At 42.4% G+C, this 16,004-nt stretch overlaps 1 protein-coding gene across 7 annotated transcripts in view; it reads left to right on the top strand.

Moving 5' to 3' along the window:
* The window catches only part of ARHGAP24 (Rho GTPase activating protein 24), a 185,071-nt gene that overhangs the window by 146,882 nt on the left and 22,185 nt on the right, over nucleotides 1-16,004 (top strand). For 6 of the 7 annotated variants that reach the window (XM_039551303.1, XM_039551304.1, XM_019293454.3 and 3 more), the window contains one exon: nucleotides 7,787-7,909. In XM_039551303.1, coding sequence (XP_039407237.1) covers nucleotides 7,787-7,909 — 123 coding nt within the window. Of the gene's footprint in view, nucleotides 1-7,786; nucleotides 7,910-10,816; nucleotides 12,121-16,004 lie in introns of those variants that run through there. The other variant, XM_010411959.4, reaches the window with a different exon arrangement.

Raw genomic sequence — 16,004 nt, 5'->3', positions numbered from 1 at the left:
TGACCCTCAAACTCCTCCCTTCACAGGTCATTGAAAAACTCATGTTCTTCTTTCTCTGCTGTTTATTCTAGGAGGTCCCAAACAAGTTCTGCTATCTTGGTTGCTTGTTCTAGCTGACGGGGAACCAAGCTATTCAGAAAGCAAATCTCTCTTGTCTCTGTCCCCAGGAAACAAGCACTGACAATTTGATATCTTTGGTGTGTACAAGTTTTAACTACAAAAGCCACAGTAGGTTTTTAATAGTTTATGGTATTAGGCAAAACTCTGCTTTATTTTTACTTTCTTTAACTCAAATTTCAGAGGAAATTTCGTTATGGTTGAAGTTTTGGAAATAGAGCACTGTAACAGCACTTTACATTTATATAGACAAGTGTGGCATGCAATGTTTTTTTTCTCCAACTAAATCAATATTTTATATGTCTCAAGTCCTAGTAGCAGTGAAGGATATAGAGGAGTAGATTTCTTACGGCCAGTCTCTGGGCTTTTATTTATTTATACTTTTCCCATCTTTCTATCAAAAAAGAAAAAAAAAAGCCCACATGAAATTCTGTTGCAAGAGGCAATGTGTGTGTAGGGGCTGGTAAAGTGTAGAGCTGTGAGGGGGTCCACACAGCTTGATGGACTTCTATTAAAACCTGTGAACAGAATGTTCTGAGTGGTGTGCCCTGAGCAAGAAGAGAGAGATGAGATTTTTTTCAAGTGAGAATGGCACTGGGAAAGGGCAAGACACAAAAGTGAACTGTGCTGGCACCAATATCTAAGTCACAGGGAAGGGTAGGACAAATAGACCCTATAAAAGAGGTACCACTTGGGATCTGTGGCTGAGGATGAGGTGGAGAACCTTAAAATCTGTTTGAAGCATAGCAGAAGTTAGAACTAGGAATAAAGGAAGGGCAGCAAAACTAGGGGGGAAGAATGAGACATGCCTGAAAAGATTACAGTGCTCTGAAAAAATCAGAGCTCTTACATTGGGCGAGGGATAATTTGAATTCACATCTCTTTTCCTCATTAATGATCTCTTTCTTACGCAATTATAACTGCTGATGAGCAAGCATCACAGTTCTTTGCTCAGGTATTTAAGCAATAATTACAGCTATGCAATACACAAAATGCTTAAATATGGCACTGCTTTTATGCTTTTATTGTGCAAAACACTAAACTTACTCTTACAGACTGATGGTGCCATGGCTGTAACCCTGCAGCACAGGAGAGACCTACCTGTACAGAGTGTTCATTGTGTTACACATGAGGAATCCATTTCCTGAGCCTGATTTCAGGTATCCAACAGCAGCTGGTTCTGTGCTTCCTGAAAACAGCTTATTCTGTTGAAAAAGCCCTGCTGTCTTCCAGGCATTCTACAAGTGGGGAAATTGTGCTAGAGCACAATGCCCACCAGGGAATGTACTTGTGTTAGCAATCTTTTGCCATTTAGCACTTAAATTAGACTGCAGCTTTTAAGTTGAAAAGCTAATATGCCCCCTTCAAAAAAATATACCCATAGTTTAGAAAACTGCTGTTGCAGATTATTAATGCAAAAGACTGGCTGGATATGAGCAAAAGAAAATAATATTTGTACTGAAGTATTGAAAAAGCGGTATCTTCATTACTCTATTGTTCACAGTTACTTGATTCTCTTTCTAGGAAAACGTGTTAGTTCTTTGTGAAGAGAGAAATTAAATAGTGCACCTGATGTGGTTTGGTAGTAAAAAATGGTGATTTTGATAGCTCTGTGTTTCAAAGCTGAGATTTCGCAGGGGTGGTGGCATCAGTTAGTTAAAGCCCATAGGTGATACAAGTGTTCTCTAGCCACATCTTTGTCCTTTAGATGACTAAGCAACCTTGAGCCAAACAAGAACAGCAGATACAACAGGACAGTCCTGGGAAATTGTAACTGGAATTGTAGTTTGTATATCCCCCTCAACCCAATCTATTACCTTTCATCAAGGCTTTAGAGGTGATGCAACTGCGTAGTATCTTCTGATGGCGTGAGTTTTTGAATGATCATTAAGAACTTGGTTGTCCAGACTACTTTCTTTTTTGTAGTAAAGAGGGCAGTGATTTGAAGTTAGGCTCTGTATTCCTTTCTTCATTCTCAGATGACCTAAGAGAAGGCTGTAAATTCTTGGCCAAGTTTTACACAGTCTGGAAGAACAGGACCAATTACCAGGCATGTGCAGAATAAAGAAGCTTTTAAGAATTATAAAAGATCAAACAAAAACACAGAAAAAAACCCCCAAACACAGAACAAGTTTCAAGTAGCTTTGACTCTTTTCGATCTTCAAATCAGTCATGTGAGGTGCAGCAGTTGCTCAGCCTTCAACACAGATCGTCCCTTGCCATGAAAAAAAGTTCTCAATTAATGCTGGACCAATAAGACATGAAAATCTTATTAAAATACAATTGCATTCTGAAGCTTAGCTCCTTCATTTGGCTTTGCTCAGCCTGTGCTCCGACCAAGCTTTTTGCAGTTAGGTTTCTCCACTGTCCCAGCTGGAATGAACGTAAAACATTTTAGTGTTTAAACTCATCTACCAGTTTGATGGCAGTTTGCAGGATAAATTGTCCCACGTCAGCTCAATGCAGGAACCATGATCTTCCAGACACCCATCCGTGATTTTTGTCAGACTCAAGGTGCACAGGGTTCGTGAACAGAAGCAGTGGCCAGCAGAAGAGTTCTTACATTTCATTAAAGTTGGGCATGATGATAAATTTAACAGTTATGATAGAGTTTCTGGTCTCATTTGAGGATAGATGGATCCCACAGTTTCCAGTGTTGGTATATGGAAGACAGACATGTGGATTTGAACTGTAGCTTGTCAGTGTGTCAAGTCAGCCCTGTGTTTTAAAGCAGCAGTGGTTAATACTGTTTTACTATCAAGGTTGGGTAATCATAATTTCTGTTTTGTTCTTAAACAAGAAGTTTCATTAGGAAAAAAAGAAGAAGAATAAGGTTGTTCGTCTTGTTCTCTGATACTCTGTTATCCTTCACAACTTGCAGAGATGATTTCTGCTTTGGATTAAAATGTCTGAACACAAATGCTTTAAAATGAAAGCTGACGAAGGAAATCCAGGTGGGTTTTTCTACAGACATAGATTAAATATGTCAATTAGTGTGCAGTTCATTTGCAGCAAAGAGGAAAATTTGAGAATGCAAAGTGTAGTGGGAGAGCCATGAATTTTATCGTCATTAGTGGTGTTTTGCTTGTGAAGAAATACTAACTGGAGTCCTGATCAGGAATGGTAAGTTACACAGTTTTATCATGCACCTGAACAAAGAAGAGCATGCTGTGAGGTGATGAGTAGCCAGGAGTTTCTGTCTGAATACCAAACGGAGGTGCATTTAGTGTATTCATCTGAAACATCAGAAGGCTAAAATTTTACTATTTAGCATTTTCCTGAGGAAACAAATATAAAGCATCCAAGCAGGAGGATGTTTCTAAGGAAAACCCAGTGGGTTCTGTTGTAAGGCCAGTCTGCCTTTCCTATTCTTTCAGTTCCCAAGCTGAGAGTAAGGGTTTCAGAAACTGTAGCTAAGAGAAATGCACAAGGGAGTAGGAAACTGTTTAACTTTGAAATTGGTCCCCTTTTTTTGTTTTTTTGGGTGGTTTTTTTTTTTTTTTTTTTTTTTTTTTTGTTTTGTTTTTCTTTTTGTTTGTTTGGGTTTTTTTTTGTTTGTTTGTTTTGTTTAGAATATGAATGTTCATGTGAGGTTGGCCATGACATTTTCAGCTCAGAAAAATCGGATTAATCCTAGTTTTTTGATGTTCCTCCTGGGAGAAAATTCTCTCTTAAACAGTTGGTATGAATTTAATCCTTTCGCATTCCATTCTCAAGAATGCTGGAACCACTGTTCACAAGAAATCCAAGATGCTTTTAAAAGGACAAAGGCAATTCTTTGTGTGGAGTTCAGCCTGGGTACATCCAGGTAAGGGAAGGGTGTTGGCTTAGACAGGAAGAGTCCACAAAGTAGTAAGAACTGAGGACTGAATGCCAGGCCGTCTGTGCCTTCTCCTTTAAACGATGGCTGATAAGAAGCTGCAGAGCTGTTGAGCCTGGTACTTCAGGAAACAATCCCCACTTAAAATGCAGTCCCGTTTTGGTGCTTCTGCAAGTGTGAGCTGTGGTGCTGCATCACCAGTGCGGCCTGGTCCCTCCCTTTTTCCCTGCAGAGCGGATCCCTGCAGGAACTGGCCTCTCTGTATTTTAATCATAGTTTTGGATTTTTTTTTTTTTTTTTTCTGGATGCTGGCAAGAGTTCTTAAAATCCCTCACTGGTACTGGGGACACCAGCAGCATCAGCCTCTGGGTCATGAGTCCCTGAGCAGGCAGGATGGAGCACTGGGTACCTGTATGGGTGTTACAGATCAATTCCTTCAGTAAATAAGAGTTCATTTCTGCTGCTGCCAAGAAAATAAAGCAGAATAGGGTCCGGTTAGGGCTACAGGAGTAACATTATGTGGTGGTACATTGTAGTTCTGAGCCTCCAAACAGTGTAGATCCAACTACTTTTGGTGGTTTCCAGAGGCTGGAATATACATCAGTTGTGCAAACAGCAGCTTTCATCTCAGACATGCCAGAGTCAGCTTCTTTGGTCAGGTAGACTGGGTTCTGCTCCTTCCTGCTCCTGTGACACCTGCAAAGTAACAAAGGGAAAAAGACAGGGAAAAAAGGGGAGTTCATATTCCAGCCCCCTGGAGTTGGCTGTTCACAACCAGGCCACATCACACAGGCTTGGGCATTTCTTGGGCTGCAAGTCCAGGCACAGAAATTTGGGAAGGCATAATCTGAAGCTATAAAACAAGAGTGGTAAAATAGATTATGGTTTGCACATGGGAAAGAGTATGGATTCACATCTGCAATGTGACCTCATGCTGAGCACCATTTTCAAGTTGATGTTCTTAGTGCTGGCACACGTGGTATGAATAGATGTGTGATATTTGGAGATTGTGATCTGCTCATGCTTCATTGTAATCATAACAAAAGTATTAAAAGGAAAAAAGAGTGGAAGTGGATATTCTAAACAATGTCTTTCACAAGTGTCTTGTAGACCTACTGAAGATTCAGAAATGTCCTTCTAATTCTATTTTTGTTTTCCTGGTATTTTGTATCTGAGACGACGTCTTTCCCAAGTTATGGTCATTTCTTCTTGTCTCATCTTATTAATTTTGTGTTTAAAATATAGCCTTGCTAAAAATTAATATTTGCAGTAAAATACCAATCCAAGTGCTCTTGTGTCCCAGAAGAATCTTTTAATGAAGCTTTAGTTAATGAATAATATCTACATTTACACACAAGTAGGAGAACCCTGCAAGATCCCTGCAATGTTGTGTTGTGAAAGAAAGGGATTTGAATTAGAAAGTAGATCCAGAACTGCTGTAAAATGATGAAACTCCTTCTGTTAGGAAAGCTTCACTTTCTCATAACAAGGTAATGTAACCAAACATTATGCTTTCCTTCTCTGCAAAATCAGGCTGATTGTGTATTGGCTCACTGGGTGTTTACCTGAGCTGAAGTACTGCTCTGGAATTCACACTATAAATAAACTAGCTAGATTTCTGGGATTAATCCAGTCTATCTGGAGAACACCCTCTGATTTGTCATAACATGGTAACTCAGTAAATACTGCATAATCTGCTAAGTAAATATTACATAATCTGTTGAATTTAAATATGCAGGCTATTAAAAGAATATGGATCAATCTGGCAGCACCTAGGAGGAGGACCATCATGTGTCATCTTTTTTGTTGTCTCTTTAGTGAAAAAATCACGTCACCACTTTTTTTATTGCTGGATCTGATATGTATTATGTTTATGCATGTTTTTTGGGTTTTCTTGTGTGGCACCTTGCAGGATCCTAGTCCACTGAAATGAAAAGGAGATACAGTGCAATATGATTAGATAATTTTTTTCAGGTTTATTAAGCCACAGGACTCAACTGTGGTGCATTATTTTTCTCTATACTGTATTTATTACTTTTATATTTGATAGCTATGAAAATATATTAAGGTTTTATGCTTCTCTCCTTATTTTTTGGTCTTTTTCAGGGGGAGAGCTCTAAATGATGTGTAAAATAGGCCTGTTTAAGTAAACCGAAGATGGTATCTTGTCTCCTTTTTGTCCTTGAATGAGAGATCTGTCCTTGTTCTGGTTAAAATGGCTATGTAAATGGTAAAAATGGGGAGCAAATTTCCAGGGCCTGACTGTGTGTTTTCTGTGGGGCAGGGTTGATGTGGAGTGCTATGGTTTGGGATGCTGATGCTTCCCTGTTCCCATATCTTTATTCTCCATGGTAAAAAGGATGGAACATAGCATAGAAGTAAGACCGATGCTTTGTACTGATCTCGGGCTAGTCACTGACAAGGTTTAAAAAAAAAAAGAAAAGGCAGTTTACTTAATCTTTATATTTGTCTAGTATTGATGCTTAAAATAGGTTCATCCTTACTATATCTTAGGAAGAAAAAAAAGACCAAAAAAAAAAGTGTTCTTTAGACTTTCAGACCGTCGTATAGTCTAAAATGTATCGTAGTTCAGGTTGTTGCATTACTTCTTTCGATGCCTTTTTGGGGAACACAGGGTGTATGAATGGCTGTGTTTTGACTGTAGAAAACCAGAGTCTCTAAGTGCAAATTTAAGTTTTGAGTAATGGTGCAAACCTTAAGTTTTCAGTAGAATCTGCCAGTGTCTGGCTTTTGCATTCACCAAGTCCCCTTTATAGTTGTGCGTCCTAGTTCTGTAAAGTGTGGTCTACAGGAGTAGATTAATTCAGAATACTTGTGCCAGGATTTTATAGCCCCTAAGAAATTTCTCTTTAAAAACCTGTTTGTTTCAATGCCCAGCACTAAGCATGGCTCTCTTCCAGGAGCAGTATTCCTGCTGTAATGAACAGAGATATTTACTTTAGATATGACTAGGATAAAAAATGGGAATGTAAGAAGCTGGAAAGATGTGAATACAGGACTGACAGGATTTCTAGGTGCGTTGCATTTGTGCATGAAGTACTTGTGCCTGCCCTTGGCTCAGTGAAAGGGCTTCAAAATGCCACTCTTCTTCTGGAAAGATTTGGCATTCTGCAGTGCTGGAAAGGTGGTTTGAATCTCCCACATGCCCTTGCACTAACATGGTACTTTTTAGAGTGGAAGTGAAACAGTACTAAACGTCTGGAAACCTGGAGCTGTGGCAAGCCAAGTTCTGGTTTTGACCTCATTAGTGTGGGCCCGTCCTTCAAAGAAAGGATAAAAAGGCAGTGTGTTCCCTTTTAATCTAATCCTCACCAGACCCATCGAAGGCAGTGGGTTGTACGGTGTTGTCTGCCTTCTCCTCAGAGAGTCCCAGCAGCACTTGGGTGTATCAAGTGTTGTGTGGCACAGTGTGTTCCTGAAAATAAGAATGGAGTCATCGCCACTTGTTCAAAGCACCCTTATCTGTCTCTGCATTTATTCTCTCCGTTGTGGTACAGTAACTGCTGCAAAATTTCCAGTGTGTGTATCAAGTTACAGCTTGGTGCAGGCCCCTGTGGTTCTTGGAACAGCATGGCGCTGTTTTTGTTTACTGATGACATTTATCCTCTCATTTCCTTTTGGAAGCATGACAGCTTCTCACTGTCTCATGAGGAATGTACTTACAGGACCTTCTTTTCAAGCCATGTCTGACAGCAAGTGCTGCACTGCACAAGTATCCATGTCTGCTTGCTATGGAGCCACTGCTGGTGCTTCCAGCAGTCAGACTGGAGGAGCTTGGCTGGGCATGGAAGCAAAAGGGTTTCTAAGTGCAATTATCTTGTCTTGCAGGAGGAGACCGGGAGCGGATGACAGCTAATCATGAGACCTACCTTCTCATGGCGAGCACGCAGAATGACATGGAGGATTGGGTGAAATCCATCCGCAGGGTTATATGGGCACCATTTGGAGGAGGTGAGTCACTGAGGGAACATGCAGTGCTCACAGATACACAAAGACTCATAGGGGTTCTTCTCTTATCTCTCAGTCACAGCCAGAGTTTTGAGGAGAATGGTCTGGATCTTTCCAGAAAAGTGGAGTAAACATGTTCCCATGCAGAGGGCTCATTTAAAAGACTGAACTGTCTGGAACCACTTCCCTTGATGAGGGTAACACGTGATAGTGTGAGGGGAAGTTTTCACAGAAGATTGGTCTTGTATGAAATCAGCTTTCCAGCAGGGAGAGGCAAGGTAATTCCTTTGGTCACCAGCTGAAAAACCATCCATGATGTTTTTTAAATGACTGTTCAAAAAGCTGTCAGCAATTCTCCTGCCAGTGACAGCTAAGACCAGTAATAGTATTGTAGAAAGCTGTGCCTCAGAATATTAGCACTAACAGTGTGGGAATTTGATTGGCATCTCAGTAGTACCGGACCAAAATTTATTGTTGGGAGTCTTAGTTATCTTTTTAAAAATCTCTCTTATGGTGAATGGGCTGCAAATTATTATAATAAGTTTCATCATTACTATTCTGGTGATAATGTCTCTATTATAATACGAGTATGATTGATACATTTGCACAAAATGGCTGTATGTTAATCAGTCTGTTCCTTCGAGCTCTCAAATCCCGAAGTCTGAGGACAGAAGTATTTTCCTACGGTGGAAGACCACCTATATTGCAACAAATGATGGTCTTTTCTGCAGGTTGCTGGAAAAAAGTCAGGAGGGCAGGATTGTCTGTGCTGTTTCACGACCAAGAAGTGCAGTTATCACTGAAAAGTGTGATTGCTGACTTCAGATTTCTTTCTCTTAATTGCTGGGTAGACCACAGGAGGGAGGAGGGAGAGACTCACGGAAGTTTTCTTTAAAACTTTTCTTCTAAGCCACCCATCTTCCTTTGTGCTTTATTCAGGTCACACTGTGTTTAGGAGAGGACTTTGGCGTCACTGGTGGGCTGCACTGAGGGATTTGGTCAGCTAGGGCCTGCCTGACATCTCTGAAACATGACTGCCTTCTCCTTGGCTTCTCCTGGGGAAATGTGCCTTTAAAAGATGGTGCAAAGCAGTCATCTCACTAGAATCTGGCTCTTTATGTTAAATAAGATTGTTCAGTCCTGAATCTGGGAATGTAGGTATTAGAATGCTTAAAAAAACCACCAAAACCCATACCAAAAATCCCCAAAACTCACAAAGTAAAAGATCTGTCTTAAAAGGCATGAACTGCTACAGGTATATGGAGTTGGTTTGGGAAAGGGAAGGTACAAGGAGCAGTCTTCTGTAATCAGGCTAGGTAAGAAACCTGGGTTTTTATGTAGCACAAAGATTACCCCTCTCCAGCTTTCTCTTTGCAAAGCAGGCCTCATGTTGAGCTCCTCAGCGTTCTCCTACTCCAGTCCAGGAGCAGCATAACCTGCTGTGGCAGTGATAAATTTGGAGGCTTAGGAGAAGTGGATTTTTCAAAGAGTATCTTTGTGAATTTTTGCACTTGGCTTCCTGCACCACAGTATCTTTCTGTGGCAGATAATAAGGAAAGGCAGCCTTGCTGTTCTCCTGCAAGTGGAGGTGTCTCTACATGTCGCAGGCGGGGAGCTGCGATTAGGTGAAACTAAATTCTAGCCCAAGTCCATGAACAGGGCTACAAATAGAAACCAAATCTCTCAAGTCCTGACCCTGTGCTTTCTTCACCAGCTCCTCATTTGCTTTTATAGGGCAAGAGCTATTTCTGATTTGCAGCTGGGAATCCTTCCAGCCACCAAGAAAATTCTCAGGACACCATCATTGTTGTAGGAATGTTTAATGGCAATTACTGAGGGAAGCACCTCGCTGAGGATTTTTCTTGCTGATTTGCATAAAACTAGAGGGGTGCAATCCTTGCATTACCTTTTCAATTCATTTGTAGTTGAAACACTTTGAAGTATGTTCTTGTTTTTCTTTTTGGGTTTCTTGAGCAAGTGTACTGATTCAGGGTTGTTTGTAATGGGAAGCAAAGAGTTAAATCCCTGGAGACTGCAAAAATAGATGGAACATAATTTAGGGTGTAGTGTTCGTGGAGAAGGTTTGACTGTGATAACAAGGCAAAGGCAGTATCATGGGATGTGTCACCATTAAGAACCGAGTTTCCAACATGTCCCCCATTTTATTAACTACTTGATAGTCAGAGCTATCTTAACAATTTTAAATAAATCCTGTTAACTGTTTTGTAATTATGAATGTCCAGACACACTGGTATTTTTATTATTCTTTGGTACGTGGATGTTGCTACAGCTGCTGCAACAGTCTGACCCTTCTTAAGACAGGCATTTCTGGCTTAAGATGTCTTAAGAGCCTGCCTTTATGAGCTGTAGCTGCTGAAGTTAAAAATGGGTTTATATATCATAATAGCTGTAAAAAAGATACAGGAAAGTTGCAATCACATGATGATGACTAGCCAGTAACAAGTAATTACTTGCAGCACAAAATTGTTTCAGACAGCTAATTAATCAAAACGCTAGTTTTATATCAGCTTCCTAAATTTCAGTACTTAATGGTAAACCACAATAGCCTGGTATCACACAACTCAAGTGCCACTTTGTGTAACATGTGAATTTTCTGGTTCTTCTAAGCATTGTAAGTAAGCTCTGTGTGTGTGTGCAGCGGATGTGTACAAGCCTTGGTGAGCCAGTAATATTTAAAGTTTGTCTGGCAGTGGGAGAGGACTCCTGGTACCAGAGTGAGGAGCTCTGTAAATTATTAACCTTATCATTAAATTGTTATTTGTTAACCTGTGCTAGAAGGAGAAGCTGGGAGGGGGGCAGGTGGGAATCTGCTAAGCTCATCAGAAACAGGTTGTTTTTTGCACCAGAGGAATAGGGTGACTGTGGAAAAAAAAATCTGAAAGGGAAAAGAAATGTAAATGAGGCAGGGCATGTAATGCCTGTTTGCACATGAAATTCCCTTCCTGATTAGATTAAAAAGGCAATTTTTTACAGAGCCTGCAACTAAGGGGAGAGGGAGGAGGCAAGAAGAAGGAGCATGTGCATTTTAGCAGGGGTAGCAGTGTAAGGTCTGGCACCTCCTGCAGGAGCCAGGCACAGCCTGCTCGCTTTCCCAGCCACTGCACATGACAGGCGCCTGAAGTCAACTCAAAGTCACCCGAGGAGACACAAACCTGCGCTGCGGCTGCTGCGCCGCGTCTTCCCGCACCTGCTGCACGCAGGCGGGGAGCAGCACAGCCCCGCTGCCAGCAGCACAGCCCCGCTGCCAGCAGCACAGCCCCGCTGCCAGCCCCGCCGCGGGGCCGGTGGCGAGCGAGCCGCCAGAGCATCCCCCGCTGCAGGCACGGATTCCTCAGCAGCTCCCGGGATCCTGGCAGCAAGGATGCGCCGCTGCCGCATCTGACGCGCCTCTCCCGGGAGAGCTCCTGGTAGTTGGAAGGCAATAAAACAAGCGAGAAGCCCATGAGAGCGTCACACGAGGAGCTGGCTGTGTAAAAGCAGTTTTGAGAGAAATCTGGTATGGACAAAGAGCCTTTCAGGCGAAGGGACTGTTATTTTTGCTTCTCGGTTGCAGAAATAAAGGGTGCCAGCGAGGAGTGTTTTATCCTGGAGGATTCTTCTGTGGCCTTTTTGGTATTGTTCTTCTCTTTCCCCTTGCACACCACACAGTGCTGAGCTTTTGCTGTGGAATTAGAGTCTCTGCCACTCAGCCTCCTGTTCCAGCTGGGAGGAAGAGGTCTTTCTCCCCCTCCATCTGTGCAGGCACTTCTGTTTGAATGGAAGATACATCTTTTTGCTGAAACTCTTTTGTTGTGACATTGCATAATAGGCAGTTGTCTCACCGCAGGAAATAAAAGAAACGAAAGGAAATAGATGGAAGAATATTGTTCCCCAAAGCAAAACTGAAGCAGGGAAGAGACCATCAGAATCATTTCAAGCCCTACCCAAGATCTAGAAGACCACAAATCTCCTAGCTCCAGAGGAAAAAACACTACTATAAAAACTCCTCAGCAGTCAGTAACGATGAGCAATTGTGGTGTTTCGTCTGGATGCTGCTGGTAAAGGAGAGCTTTGGAGGGACGTGGAGGCTCTGGCCTGTATGATGCCTGAAGACAGAAATGCTGGAGTCCGCAGCCCAGGTGCCTTAGCAGCAGCGCCCTTCATTCCTAAAACTACTTACAGGAGAATTAAGCGGTGTTTTAGTTTCCGCAAAGGTAGGTCTGTTCTGTCGCTGTGTTCTGCTTTGCTGGTGAAGCCATGGCTTCTGAGAAGTCGAGGGGGCTCTGTGTGCAGGGGCAGATGAGAGCACCGAAACAAAAGGCATTAAACAATGCAGATGCCAACATTCCACGAATGATTTATTTACTCCTTTGTTCATTTGTTTGTAGCTGGCCAGCAGCTACTGTCTCCTCTACATAATAGCCCATGAATGCAGGAATGAGGTGGAATGAGACAAGATTATTGCAGTGCCTCTGAGCAGAATTGAGTGAGAACAGTGAGGGAATCAGACCTGTGATGCTCTGAGTTCCCTGTTAGGCAGAACATCAGGAAAAAGAGTTTATATTTGCATTTTGTCTGTGTGGGAGGAGGGAGGGAGGGAGGGAGAAGAGAGGGAGCAAAGCAAGGTGATAAATGTTCATCTGTGCAGAAGCTGGAGTCCTTGGCTTCAGAGGTTTCTGATGGATTGAAGTGTAGCTCTACAATGCACTGTCCTGGTGCAAGTGCTGCATTGCCACTTCATCATGCTGCCCTGCAGCCTGCATTTGCCTTTTCACCTGCTGCATAGAGAGGTTTATAGCCAGTTGTGTTCTGCATTGCACATACTCCTGTTGAAGCAGCGCATGGCAGTACTCGGGGAAAGAGGGCAAAGAGGAGGCTGAATGTCATAGTATGGCAGCTGAAAGCACTGGAAGGGAAGCACATGTCTGAGACAGGAGATATGACAAGTGATGCTAAGGTGCTATGGCACCTGGGATGGGTGGGGAGAAGCTGTTTCCATGACAAGGACAAAAACTTTGTGTGGGGGAAGAAGAGGATATTAGTGCTGTTTTAAAAACTCTGCTGGACTGAGAAATCCAAGTGAAAGGGCTAAATTGCCTTGTTTTTTCTGAAGCGTGAGAAATTATTTTACACAGGGCTTACACAAATTCTATCACCTTCTTCTCCTGCTCCTTCCTCAGCTCTTCCTCTGTGCTGCCATTTGCCCTTTTGCCAGACCACGCAGCTCTTTGCTCCCAAGCCTCAGCAGTGATGTAGTGACATCATTGCTTTCGAGGGTTGGTGAGCAGGCAGTCAGGGGCGATGTCTTGGAACGAAGGATCACAGCCAGTGAGGGGCTCACTGCAGAACTACTGCAGAGGTCAGCTATCACCTGCAGCTGAGAGAGCACTGGGAGCTGTTTGCCCCCTGTACCCCCCTCCCCAAGGCCCTTGGTTGCTGGAGTTCAGTCCTGCTGGAGGCTGGCCAGGAGGATGTGCATGTGTATTGCATTTCAAGGTGTCAGTGTGAATTAGAGCTGCCTGTGCCCCATTTATACCCTTAACTATTTGAGAAATGTTTGGAAGTTGAATAAAGGATTAACTGATAATTTTGCAGACAGCTGCCTTTGTGCCTGGGTACAGCCTTAGCTGCTCCAAGAAGAGCTTCAGCTGTTGATTCTTCCCCCATATGTTCCGATACAGAAACTCTCCGTGTCTAAAACTCCCAAGTGAAGCAGCAGCGCTTGGGGCAGAGGACAGAGTGATGGAGGTGTTGCTGCTAATTTGCTTTCCTCTATGCAAAATTCGTTTCACTTGCTTTCTTATATACATTTTCCGTCAAGGCCCCTAGATCAGAGCTGCAGAATGCTGGAGCATATATTTTAACTAGGTCCATGTCCCACTGAAGTCAGGGGAAAGATGAACATTAACTGGACTCAGTCAAGCCTTTGCTATGGTTGCACTGGCACATTAGGCTAACTACACTTGTCTTGTTGATTGGTTTACTGAATGATTATTACAACTTCATTTGCAGATTGTATACCTAACTATAAAGAAAGGCAAAACTAGCCTTCTGCAAACCTAATCCATACTTGCATAAAGCAGATCTGTTAGTTCTAAGCTGTGCAACATGATGCAAAAAATAAAATTAGCAGTGAAAACCATCGGCTAGTCATGGGAAGAAGTACAAGAGAATGATGACATCATCTTCACCATTGATACCAGGTATAGAACCCTTCCTGGAAATTCAGGTCAAAGTTTTATTGTGATTGGCACCAAAAAATTAGATGCCAGGCTTGTTTGGGGGTCATGTCATGGGAGAAGTCAGTGCTCAGAGGGCAGAATCTGAGCAGAGACAGAGCCAATCATCTTTAAACTCCAGCTTGGAGAAGATCCTCTCTGTTTAAGTACCACCACAGGAACCTCCATAGAGACCATGCAGGGGCAGTGGAGAAAACAGCATCTGAGGGAGGCATGCATGTGAGAACATTAAATAATGCAGTGAATTTGGGTGGGCAGAGTTGTGGAGAAGGAGGTGGCATTGGCTGTGACCAGAAGTGTAGTGCAGGCTGCGATGTGATCAACTGTGACAAGTTCCTGGTGATGTTTTCAAAATTCCCTTCTTTCCTTTCCTGTATCTAGTTGTGCTCTTATTTCAGGGTTGTTTTTCCTAAGCAGGTTATTTGGGTGTGCAAATGTTCAAAACTCCAGGGTGGGAGTTTATCTTGCCTTCTCTACTGCCAGCATCACACTAACTGTGGGGTTGGGAGAAGGCTTGAAGAGAAGAAAATTATTCAGGCAGGAACAAAATTCTGTTACCACTGGTTTTGGTGGGGTTTTTCCTCTCCTATACATCACAAAATTCTGTAGAGAAAATATTCCCTGTCTTTGATCCACTCAAAACAGCACTTTCTGCTGGGGAACATCTGAGCAGAAAGCTGATGGGAAATAATAATTAAAAACTCCATATTAGGTGTTATGTGGCCATGCCAGCCACTTCTTTGTGTTATTCCAGGACCTTTGTTCCCAGCCCTGCTGTTGAAAGTCATTCATCTGATGTGTTATTTTCTGTCAGTGAATTACTGATGAAGAATTGAGAGCTGTTTAAAATTCACATCCAGATTCTAAGCTGAGATCAGTTCCTTTGACCTTAACTGACCCTTTCTGATCAGTAGAGCCCATGAAACCAGAACTTGTTTTGGAAGCACCAGGATGCTTTGCTGCACGTTAGAAGAACACATGTACGGGTGTGGGCCGTCTATGAGAACATCAGCCCTCAGTGGTTTTTGCTGTCTGAAACCTCCTGGCTCACTGAGTGTGTGTGCTGTGGTAGATCTAGAGTGGCAGGTGGGCTTTTTTGAGATATTGCTTATTTCAAGCCATTCCTTGTGGAGCAAGGTGGCAGAATGGCCGCACAGATTTTTCTCCTTTTTTCCTCCTGAATCAGAAGTCCATACACTTTAGATGTGACCCCTGCCTGTGTTTAGTTAGCTGTGGAAAATCATTGACTAATAGCATTCTTAAATTTTAAAGCCATCCTCTTAACTGTGAGTATGTATTATAAAAAATAATCACAGTGCTTCCACAACTCTTGAGAAGACATATGCAGAATTTGCATATAGCACTGTAGTGTTTTTCATAAGGTTTCTGGGTATCTGTTGAGCATGGAAATACAGTTTCTCAAAGTGTTTACAAAACTTCTGCCACGGGAATGTTCTAGTTAATGAATAACTGCTCAGCATGCCCTTTACTAGCATGTGATTTTCCTCTTTGATGTTATGCGTGATCTTGGCTTAATTGGATATAGCTTTACAGACCTCCAAGAGCTCTCTGAAAAAGCAGTTCTGCTGATTAAATCTAATGACTGGTCAGAACTGGATCCTGTAAATTTCCCTGCCTTCCACCAGCTGTGGGGAAGCCAAGCCAATGCAATTCTGAATATTGTGGTTTCTTGTTGATTTATTTGTTTCTCCTCTGGCACCCTATCCTAAGGATAAACCAAACCACAGGTCAGCACTTGTGTGTCTGTGCGTTTCTGGATTTTGGAGACACTGAGATGTAGGAGGAGCCACTTGAATTTGGATTACAACATGAGTTATGAGGGCTCTCTTTTATTTCCT

This window comes from Corvus cornix, chromosome 4, assembly GCF_000738735.6.
Source record: "Corvus cornix cornix isolate S_Up_H32 chromosome 4, ASM73873v5, whole genome shotgun sequence".
Taxonomy (NCBI): Eukaryota; Metazoa; Chordata; class Aves; order Passeriformes; family Corvidae; genus Corvus; species Corvus cornix.
Note: the sequence above shows the minus strand (reverse complement) of the source record. Positions and strands in the feature narration are given on the sequence as shown.